Consider the following 12,500-nt stretch of genomic DNA (forward strand, 5'->3'; position numbering starts at 1 on the left):
GTCTCGCTTGGCCTCCTCCTCATGAAAGACTTCCAACGTTGGGCGACCTCACTTAAACCCATCTCTCCACCGGCACTACTGCGAGAACTATCTTGTTACGGAGCGAGCAGCGAACATATGTTGTCTCTCAGAGCAACAGATGTGCCAGGCAGACTAAACTCAAGTGCGGATTTTACCGTCGCTGGGGAACCCCCTATCAGGGGAGTAGCGACTTCCTCTCAAAGTCGTCGAGGAGGGACGTTTACGGCAGGGCTGCTGTCTATCTGTACCAATGGCAGGAAAATGAACATTGTCGGCCTGTTCCACAATGTCTCTCTGGGTGTAAACACACTGGCCTAATAGTTGTCAGACATGCTTCTGATCCCCCACTCTGGACAGAATGGAAGCGAATGTTACTATTCAATTCAAGGGGCTTTCTTGGCATGGGAAACATGTGTTAACATTGCCCAATCAAGTTAGGTAGATATTATACATTAAACAACAAAAATTAACAGTAAACATTACACATACAAAAGTTTCAAAACAACAAAGACATTACAAATGCCATATTATCTATATATACAGTGTTGTAACAATGTACACATGTTTAATGTACAAAGGGAAAATAAATTAGCATAAATATGGGTTGTATTTACAATGGTGTTTGTTCTTCACTGGTTGCCCTTTTCTCGTGGCAACAGGTCACAAATCTTGCTGCTGTGATGTCACACTGTGGAATTTCACCCAGTAGATATGGGAGTTTATCAAAATTGGATTTGTTTTCAAATTCTTTGTGGATCTGTGTAATTTGAGGGAAATGTGTGTCTCTAATATGGTCATACATTGGGCAGGAGGTTAGGAAGTGCAGCTCATTTTGTGGGCAGTGAGCACATAGCCTGTCTTCTCTTGAGAGCCATGTCTGCCTATGGCGGCCTTTCTCAATAGCAAGGCTATGCTCACTGAGTCTGTACATAGTCAAGGCTTTCCTTTCTTTAAGGGAACCGGGGTTACCGGGCTGTAGTGGAGTGGGTCGTGAACTTCAAGTTCCTTGTTGTCCACATCACCAACAAACTATCATGTTCCAAACACACCAAGACAGTCATGAAGAGGGCATGACAATGCCCTTTCCCTCTCAGGAGACTGAAAAAGATTTGACATGGGTTCCCAGATCCTCAAAAAGATATACAGCTGCACTGACTGGTTGCATCACTGCCTGGTATTTATTTTTTATTTTCTTAACTCTATTTCTTGAACTGCATTGTTGGTTAAGGGCTTGTAAGTAAGGATTTCACAGTGAGGTCTACACCTGTTGTATTCAGCATTTCACTGTAAGGTCTACCTACACCTGTTGTATTCAGCATTTCACTGTAAGGTCTACTACACCTGGTGTATTCAGCATTTCACTGTAAGGTCTACTACACCTGGTGTATTCAGCATTTCACTGTAAGGTCTACTACACCTGTTGTATTCAGCATTTCACTGTAAGGTCTACTACACCTGGTGTATTCAGCATTTCACTGTAAGGTCTACTACACCTGTTGTATTCAGCATTTCACTGTAAGGTCTACTACACCTGGTGTATTCAGCATTTCACTGTAAGGTCTACTACACCTGGTGTATTCAGCATTTCACTGTAAGGTCTACTACACCTGTTGTATTCAGCATTTCACTGTAAGGTCTACTACACCTGTTGTATTCAGCATTTCACTGTAAGGTCTACTACACCTGTTGTATTCAGCATTTCACTGTAAGGTCTACACCTGTTGTATTCAGCATTTCACTGTAAGGTCTACCTACACCTGTTGTATTCAGCATTTCACTGTAAGGTCTACTACACCTGGTGTATTCAGCATTTCACTGTAAGGTCTACTACACCTGGTGTATTCAGCATTTCACTGTAAGGTCTACTACACCTGTTGTATTCAGCATTTCACTGTAAGGTCTACTACACCTGGTGTATTCAGCATTTCACTGTAAGGTCTACTACACCTGTTGTATTCAGCATTTCACTGTAAGGTCTACTACACCTGGTGTATTCAGCATTTCACTGTAAGGTCTACTACACCTGGTGTATTCAGCATTTCACTGTAAGGTCTACTACACCTGTTGTATTCAGCATTTCACTGTAAGGTCTACTACACCTGTTGTATTCAGCATTTCACTGTAAGGTCTACTACACCTGTTGTATTCAGCATTTCACTGTAAGGTCTACTACACCTGTTGTATTCAGCATTTCACTGTAAGGTCTACTACACCTGTTGTATTCAGCATTTCACTGTAAGGTCTACTACACCTGTTGTATTCAGCATTTCACTGTAAGGTCTACTACACCTGTTGTATTCAGCATTTCACTGTAAGGTCTACTACACCTGGTGTATTCAGCATTTCACTGTGCGGTCTACTACACCTGTTGTATTCAGCATTTCACTGTAAGGTCTACTACACCTGTTGTATTCAGCATTTCACTGTAAGGTCTACTACACCTGTTGTATGCAGCATTTCACGGTAAGGTCTACTACACCTGTTGTATGCAGCATTTCACGGTAAGGTCTACTACACCTGTTGTATGCAGCATTTCACTGTAAGGTCTACTACACCTGTTGTATTCTTCACATGTGACAAATACAATTTTATTTTATTTTATTTTATTTAACATACCCATAGATTTGTGTTTGCAAAATAATTTACAGTGTATAGTACAGAACGATATATTTTGATGCTTTCGGAAGTCATATTTACCAAGAAGATACTGAAAACAAGATATCACAGAGTTGAAGAAACCTTTATGATGTTGACGAGAACGTTGGGATGCTTCCTCCTTCCAGGAACCACTCAGTATTCTCATTCGCCCTTTGACGTCATACTTTCCTGTGCTTTCCATGTATTAGTTGGGAGTCTGAGTCCTTACTTCATAGCCACACACACACACACACACACACACACACACACACACACACACACACACACACACACACACACACACACACACACACACACACACACACACACACACACACACACACACACACACACACACACTCCCCTCCTCTGTCTTCAATCAGCTGACGGGTTCTGCTTATCTTTGTCTCCTCTGTTCCCTTTATATGTCTCTACCTTCACGGCTCCTTTCATCTTCTCTATTAAAGCACAGGAGAGATGGAGAGATCACACCTCTTCTCTTCTCTCAAAGTGTTGTTCCATCTTTCATTTAACAGCAGCCTGTCTTGCCTCTTTGTATCTTTACCTCACTCTCTCTCTCTCTCTCTCTCTCTCTCTCTCTCTCTCTCTCTCTCGCTCTCTCGCTCTGTGCCGTGACCTAATTTCCCGAGAACCATTGATTATTGTGTACATTGCCAACACTTGTAGTCATCACACTGATTAATTGTAATAGCTTGCTTATTGGATGGTTTATGAGGATTAAAAATGATTTCAACTGGGGGATTTTCATTGCAATTTTGGTCATCTGCCAAATCTAATTGAATTGAAATCAAACACTGTTGAGTTGAACAGTACATTTTATAGAAATCGTCACATATTTTGTATGCTCTTGTGGCTCCATTGATACTTGGTTTTCATTTTTGTGGCGTCCCGATTAGAAACAGAATAAGAGAGTCCAGTCCTCTCCCTAGTCTCCTCTCCTCCAGTCCTCTCCCTAGTCTCCTCTCCTCCAGTCCTCTCCCTAGTCTCCTCTCCTCCAGTATTCTCCCTAGTCTCCTATCCTCCAGTCCTCTCCCTAGTCTCCTATCCTCCAGTCCTCTCCCTAGTCTCCTCTCCTCCAGTCCTCTCCCTAGTCTACTCTCCTCCAGTATTCTCCCTAGTCTCCTCTCCTCCAGTCCTCTCCCTAGTCTCCTCTCCTCCAGTCCTCTCCCTAGTCTCCTCTCCTCCAGTCCTCTCCCTAGTCTCCTCTCCTCCAGTCCTCTCCCTTGTCTCCTCTCCTCCAGTCCTCTCCCTAGTCTCCTCTCCTCCAGTTCTCTCCCTAGTCTACTCTCCTCCAGCCCTCTCCCTAGACTCCTCTCCTCCAGCCCTCTCCCTAGTCTCCTCTCCTCCAGTCCCCTCCTAGTCTCCTCTCCTCCAGTCCTCTCCCTAGTCTCCTCTCCTCCAGTTCTCTCCCTAGTCTACTCTCCTCCAGTCCTCTCCCTAGTCTCCTCTCCTCCAGTCCTCTCCCTAGTCTCCTCTCCTCCAGTCCTCTCCCTAGTCTCCTCTCCTCCAGTCCTCTCCCTAGTCTCCTCTCCTCCAGTCCTCTCCCTAGTCTCCTCTCCTCCAGCCCTCTCCCTACTCTCCTCTCCCTAGTCTCCTCTCCTCCAGTATTCTCTCTAGTCTCCTCTCCTCCATCCCTCTCCCTAGTCTCCTCTCCCTAGTCTCCTCTCCTCCAGTCCTCTCCATAGTCTCCTCTCCTCCAGTCCTCTCCCTAGTCTCCTCTCCTCCAGTCCTCTCCCTAGTCTCCTCTCCCTAGTCTCCTCTCCTCCAGTCCTCTCCATAGTCTCCTCTCCTCCAGTCCTCTCCCTAGTCTCCTCTCCTCCAGTACTCTCCCTAGTCTCCTCTCCTCCAGTTTTCTCCCTAGGAACTGTTGGTGTCTCCTGGAGGAGGTTCAATTGAGCCCTGGCACCAGCTAATAGGTGGTATAATGTTGGAGAAATGGACTGAAACTTTAACATGGAAGGGAAATGGATCCCATTACCGTGAGCTCTGGCTGCTAGTCTGCTCGCCTCCTGTATGGGAGAGGGGGGAGGGAGAGGGACAGTAGGAGGAGAAGAGGACGGAGATGAGAGAAAGGAGGGTAGAGATGAGAGGGATGGGGAAGAGAGCGAGAACAAAAGAGAGAAAGAAAGAGAGATGGGAGAAAGAGAGCAAAGATAGAGAAATACCCAGAAATAGGAATGTCCCATACAGAGAGACTGTCACCGGTAGGTCTGGAGGGATGATATGTCCCATACAGAGAGACTGTCACCGGTAGGTCTGGAGGGATGATATGTCCCATACAGAGAGACTGTCACCGGTAGGTCTGGAGGGATGAAATGTCCCATACAGAGAGACTGTCACCGGTAGGTCTGGAGGGATGATATGTCCTATACAGAGAGACTGTCACCACTGGAGGGATGATATGTCCTATACAGAGAGACTGTCACCGGTAGGTCTGGAGGGATGATATGTCCTATACAGAGAGACTGTCACCACTGGAGGGATGATATGTCCCATACAGAGAGACTGTCACCACTGGAGGGATGATATGTCCCATACAGAGAGACTGTCACCGGTAGGTCTGGAGGGATGATAAAGGCTTTGTTAGAACAAAGGTTACGTTCAAACCTTCATGTCTTTTTTCTTCCACCACATCCCATAATAATATAAACAATTTGCTTAGGATAATCACACACACACACACACACACGCACACACATACACACACACATACACACACACACATACTCACTCATACACGCACACACACACACACACATACACACACACACACACACACACATATTCCTAATGAGATCCATATATATATATATATTTCATCTCCCCCACAGAGCCAATCCCCGGTCTTATCTATCGTATATATATATATATATATATTTCATCTCCCCCACAGAGCCAATCCACGGTCCCAGTAATCTAGAAGTCGTTGACGTCCAATCTAAACAAGTCACTGTTCGCTGGGAGCCTTTCGGCTACAACGTCACACGTTGCCATAGCTACAACCTGACGGTGCAGTACCGGTCCCAAGTGGCGGGGAAGGACGAGACCCGGGAGGAGGTGTGTTACGACACCCTGGGTCGCGACCCCCAGCACACCATCCACAACCTGACTCCCTACACCAACCTGTCAGTCAAACTGGTCCTCAAGAACCCAGAGGGGGTCAAAGAGAGCCCAGAGATGGAGCTGCAGACGGATGAAGACGGTGAGTGTTATAACACCACAGAATGGTTATAACATGCTTATGACAGGGTTATATGAAGGTGTATAAATACCTTAGAATGGTTATGACATGCTTATGACAGGGTTATATGAAGGTGTATAAATACCTTAGAATGGTTATGACATGCTTATGACAGGGTTATATGAAGGTGTATAAATACCTTAGAATGGTTATAACATGCTTATGACAGGGTTATATGAAGGTGTATAAATACCTTAGAATGGTTATGACATGCTTATGACAGGGTTATGGTGTATAAACACCTTAGAATGGTTATAACATGCTTATGACAGGGTTATGAAGGTGTATAAATACCTCAGAATGGTTATAACATGCTTATGACAGGGTTATGAAGGTGTATAAATACCTTAGAATGGTTATAACATGCTTATGACAGGGTTATGGTGTATAAATGTGTTAAAGAACCCAGAGTGGGGGTCAGAGAGAGACCAGACATGGAGCTACAGACAAAACAGGGACAGTGCAATCAAGTGTTATTCTGAGGTTTAGCTGCAGGCTGAATATCATGTACTAAAATATAAATGATTGATGAGTCTTAAAGGGATACTTCAGGATGTTGACAATGAGGCCCTTTATCTACTTCCCCAGAGTCAGATGAACTTGTGGATACCATTTTTATGTCTCTGTGTCCAATATGAACACAGAGACACAAGTTAGGTATTTTCACGAGCAAATGCTAATTCGCGTTAACACAGTGACTGAATGTCTATGCATTACTCCAATGGTCCATTACGTGTCTGTCTAAAGACTGAATAGACATGTCTAAAGACTGACTAGACCTGTCTAAAGACTGACTAGACCTGTCTAAAGACTGACTAGACCTGTCTAAAGACTGACTAGGCCTGTCTAAAGACTGACTAGACCTGTCTAAAGACTGACTAGAACTCTCTAAAGACTTACTAGGACTGACTAGACCTGTCTAAAGACTGACTAGGCCTGTTTAAAGACTAACTAGGCCTGTCTAAAGACTGACTAGACCTAAAGACTGACTAGGACTGACTAGACCTGTCTAAAGACTGACTAGACCTGTCTAAAGACTGACTAGGCCTGTCTAAAGACTGACTAGACCTAAAGACTGACTAGGACTGACTAGACCTGTCTAAAGACTGACTAGACCTGTCTAAAGACTGACTAGACCTGTCTAAAGACTGACTATACCTGTCTAAAGACTGACTAGACCTGTCTAAAGACTGACTAGACCTGTCTAAAGACTGACTAGACCTGTCTAAAGACCGACTAGGACTGACTAGACCTGTCTAAAGACTGACTAGACCTGTCTAAAGACTGACTAGAAATCTCTAAAGACTGACTAGACCTGTCCAAAGATGGACTAGACCTGTCTAAAGACTGACTAGACCTGTCTAAAGACTGACTAGACCTGTCTAAAGACTGACTAGAACTCTCTAAAGACTTACTAGGACTGACTAGACCTGTCTAAAGACTGACTAGGCCTGTTTAAAGACTGACTAGGCCTGTCTAAAGACTGACTAGACCTAAAGACTGACTAGGACTGACTAGACCTGTCTAAAGACTGACTAGACCTGTCTAAAGACTGACTAGGCCTGTCTAAAGACTGACTAGACCTAAAGACTGACTAGGACTGACTAGACCTGTCTAAAGACTGACTAGACCTAAAGACTGACTAGGACTGACTAGACCTGTCTAAAGACTGACTAGACCTGTCTAAAGACTGACTAGACCTAAAGACTGACTAGACCTGTCTAAAGACTGACTAGACCTAAAGACTGACTAGACCTGTCTAAAGACTGACTAGACCTGTCTAAAGACTGACTAGACCTGTCTAAAGACTGACTAGACCTGTCTAAAGACTGACTAGACCTGTCTAAAGACTGACTAGACCTGTCAGACCTGTCTAAAGACCGACTAGGACTGACTAGACCTGTCTAAAGACTGACTAGAAATCTCTAAAGACTGACTAGACCTGTCCAAAGATGGACTAGACCTGTCTAAAGACTGACTAGACCTGTCTAAAGACTGACTAGACCTGTCTAAAGACTGACTAGACCTGTCTAAAGACTGACTAGAACTCTCTAAAGACTTACTAGGACTGACTAGACCTGTCTAAAGACTGACTAGGCCTGTTTAAAGACTGACTAGGCCTGTCTAAAGACTGACTAGACCTAAAGACTGACTAGGACTGACTAGACCTGTCTAAAGACTGACTAGACCTGTCTAAAGACTGACTTGGCCTGTCTAAAGACTGACTAGACCTAAAGACTGACTAGGACTGACTAGACCTGTCTAAAGACTGACTAGACCTGTCTAAAGACTGACTAGACCTAAAGACTGACTAGACCTGTCTAAAGACTGACTAGACCTGTCTAAAGACCGACTAGGACTGACTAGACCTGTCTAAAGACTGACTAGACCTGTCTAAAGACTGACTAGAAATCTCTAAAGACTGACTAGACCTGTCCAAAGATGGACTAGACCTGTCTAAAGACGGACTAGAACTGTCTAAAGACTGACTAGACCTGTCTAAAGACTGACTACACCTGTCTAAAGACTGACTAGACCTGTCTAAAGACTGATTGGAACTCTATAAAGACTGACTAGACCTGTCCAAAGATGGACTAGACCAGCCTAAAGACGGACTAGAACTGTCTAAAGACTGACTAGACCTGTCTAAAGACTGACTACACCTGTCTAAAGACTGACTAGACCTGTCTAAAGACCGACTAGACCGGTCTAAAGACTGACTAGACCTGTCTAAAGACTGACTAGACCTGTCTAAAGACTGACTAGACCTGTCTAAAGACTGACTAGACCTGTCTAAAGACCGACTAGACCGGTCTAAAGACTGACTAGACCTGTCTAAAGACTGACTAGACCTGTCTAAAGACTGACTATGACTGACTAGACCTGTCTAAAGACTGACTAGACCTGTCTAAAGACTGGCTAGACCTGTCTAAAGACTGACTATAACTCTCTAAAGACTGACTAGACCTGTCTAAAGACTGACTATAACTCTCTAAAGACTGACTAGATGTCTCAAAGTCCCAGGAATACACTGAGGTATTATCAAAATAACTAACTTAAGTCTCAGGGAAGGGAATTTTGTTTTTTTTCATCCAATTTTTTAAACCTTAAATCCAATAAACATGGTGAAATGTTTCGTTGATTTCACGTTGCATTCACGTTAGTTGACAACTCAGAAGTAGACGTTGAAATGACGTGAGATGGGGTAACGACGCACTTGGAGAACGTTCTTTCTATGTTTGGGAAATACCGATGCGACTGGTACAGTCATCGTAATGCTTTAAATTACATCGCAATTAGTGGAAAGAACTAGTGAATCAGAATTCGGACTGCTTCTGAAAAACGCAGCCTTATGCGGGCAACTGGCAGGCCTGTTGAGAGTCGGAATTATAGAAGCACACGGTGTGATGTCAAAATGTGGTTGCGCAACAGCAGTCACTCAATTAGCCCACGGCAATGAAATTCTTCGCGATTGGTAAATTAGTCGAGTTGCCAGCTATGTAAACTTTTAGTAAGCATGGTCGAATTACTGCAAACAATTTACCTCAACCCAATAGCAAAATGAGTAGAATTGCATAAAATGAGTTACAAAATTGGATGTGGGTATGCCGACCCACAAGCCACTGCTCACTGATTTTTTTGGTGTCCCCAACCCCCTCCATCAAAGTTGCCCATCCCTGCTCTAGAGTCGTTCCAGGGGAGTGCCTCTAAGGAGGGAGGTGTTTCTCATGTGTTTGTTCTGGTCCCCCTTAGTACCCGGAGCGGTTCCTCTGGAGTCCATCCAGGGCAGTGCTTATGAAGAGAAGATGATCCTGAAATGGAGAGAACCAGCCCAGACCTATGGAATCATCACTCAGTACGAGGTGAAAAGACAGATTGATTGATTTAATTCATTTTAGATGACGGCAAATATTGCATCCTTGAAAAAAACAACAACATGTTTCTTGTTTTCCCTCATGTCTTGTGGTACTGTGAAGATTCTCATCAATTCAGGTTTATTAGACACCTTGCTTGGAGAACGAGTGTGTCACCATGATGAGAAAAACGTTTTAGACTGATCCAATGAACCATTGTATTTCTGTTAAACATTTTGTTTCAAGACTGCCCAAATGGGCCTAATTTGTTTATTAATAACTTGTCATGAAACAATAGCATGGTATTCTTTCACTGTAATCGCTACTGTAAATTGGACAGTGCAGTTAGATTAACAAGGACTTAAGCTTTCTGCCCATATCAGATATGTCTATGTCCTGGGAAATGTTCTTGTTACTTACAACCTCATGCTAATCGCATTAGCCTACGTTAGCTCAACCTCATGCTAATCGCATTAGCCTACGTTAACTCAACCGTCCCGTGGAAGGGACACCGATTCCGAAGAAGATTTATCTCTGTCTATATATCATGTCCATACTATAGGTTAACTATGTCTATATATCATGTCCATACTATAGGTTAACTATGTCTATATATTATGTTCCATATATATATTTAATGATAACTATAGGCTATATAACTATAATGATAACTATAGTCTATATAACTATAATGATAACTATAGGCTATAATGCTATAATGATAACTATAGGCTATATAACTATAATGATAACTATAGGCTATATAACTATAATGATAACTATAGGCTATATAACTATAATGATAACTATAGGCTATATAACTATAATGATAACTATAGGCTATATAGCTATAATGATAACTATAGGCTATATAACTATAATGATAACTATAGGCTATATAACTATAATGATAACTATAGGCTATATAACTATAATGATAACTATAGGCTATATAACTATAATGATAACTATAGGCTATATAACTATAATGATAACTATAGGCTATATAACTATAATGATAACTATAGGCTATATAACTATAATGATAACTATAGGCTATATAACTATAATGATAACTATAGGCTATATAACTATAATGATAACTGTAGGCTATATAACTATAAAACATTTGTGAGCATCCACACTAGAGGAAAGTTTATCTTTCTACAGTCCTACACCTGTCAATCAACTGTTCAACTCATCATATTACCCGTATTCATGTAATACCGTCCCGAAATATCTATGGTAAAAATGTACAGGTGTAGGATCCTAATTTGATCGCCCTGTTGCAGGAGAACTTTCCTGCAATTCAGGAAATGTAAAACGTGTAGTGTATTTCCACTTTGAAATTTCAGACTTGTATCAACCCCACCAAAAAAGGCCATTAATTATAATCCACATAATAATTTAGCTAATTTCCTGTTGCTGCAGGAATATTTTTTCTGCTGTAGCAAACTGGCTCAAATGAAGGTCCAACATCTGTAGCAGGCAATAGTATTGACAAAGCAAGCATGAGCAATCACTGCTATCGCTATAATAACTGCAATACTGTATAGAACATAATTATAAAGCTTCTCATTCTGTATCATTTACTTGTCCAATCAACACAGACATGAGTTAATGTCCAGCACCCTAACAAAAGCTCAATTTACATTTTCCCAGCTAGGAAACATTATAAGCATTCATTTGCACAATTAATCACTTTTTAGTTTTCCTTCCCTTCTGTCGTCACGTCAGTGTCATTTTAATCTCTCTCTCCTCTCTCTATCTCTCTCTGTCTCTCTCTCTCTATCTCTCTCTGTCTCTCTCGCTCTCTCTCTCTCTCTGTCTCTCTCTCTGTCTCTATCTCTCTCTCTCTCTCTTCTCCACTCTCTCTATCTATCTCTCTCTCTCCTCTCTATTTTATAGGATTTGGCATCACAGCAGACTCATTCCACCAGACAAAGACCAAATAACACACACACACACACACACACAAGCCAGACTCATTCCACACGCAGACAAAGACCAAATGAGAAGAAGCCTCCAAGCATTTCAGAAACTTGATGGACACAAATTATGCAGCACTCCAAACTGATCCTTTGTGAATTGAAATTGGAATTATAATGAATGTTTTTCTACTATGGGGAGGAAGCAGGAGTGGTGTCTTAAAGTGGGCTTTTATACATTATACACAGAAAGTATTCACACCCCTTGACTTATTCCACATTAACAGTGATGATACTGGATAAACAACTAGACTACAGGAAGTAAACGGTGATGATACTGGATAAACAACTAGACTACAGGAAGTAAACAGTGATGATACTGGATAAACAACTAGACTACAGGAAGTAAACGGTGATGATACTGGATAAACAACTAGACTACAGGAAGTAAACGGTGATGATACTGGATAAACAACTAGACTACAGGAAGTAAACGGTGATGATACTGGATAAACAACTAGACTACAGGAAGTAAACGGTGATGATACTGGATAAACAACTAGACTACAGGAAGTAAACGGTGATGATACTGGATAAACAACTAGACTACAGGAAGTAAACAGTGATGATACTGGATAAACAACTAGACTACAGGAAGTAAACGGTGATGATACTGGATAAACAACTAGACTACAGGAAGTAAACGGTGATGATACTGGATAAACAACTAGACTACAGGAAGTAAACGGTGATGATACTGGATAAACAACTAGACTACAGGAAGTAAACAGTGATGAT

The 12,500-nt window shown here is 42.2% G+C and overlaps 1 protein-coding gene across 1 annotated transcript in view; it reads left to right on the top strand.

Moving 5' to 3' along the window:
• The window catches only part of LOC109884403 (receptor-type tyrosine-protein phosphatase mu), a 505,693-nt gene that overhangs the window by 275,609 nt on the left and 217,584 nt on the right, over positions 1–12,500 (top strand). The window contains exons 9-10 of the mRNA XM_031806763.1: positions 5,573–5,881; positions 9,674–9,783. Of these exons, the coding sequence (XP_031662623.1) occupies positions 5,573–5,881; positions 9,674–9,783 (419 nt within the window). The remainder of the gene's footprint in view (positions 1–5,572; positions 5,882–9,673; positions 9,784–12,500) is intronic.

The sequence above is a fragment of the Oncorhynchus kisutch genome, linkage group LG27 (genome assembly GCF_002021735.2).
Source record: "Oncorhynchus kisutch isolate 150728-3 linkage group LG27, Okis_V2, whole genome shotgun sequence".
Taxonomy (NCBI): domain Eukaryota; kingdom Metazoa; phylum Chordata; class Actinopteri; order Salmoniformes; family Salmonidae; genus Oncorhynchus; species Oncorhynchus kisutch.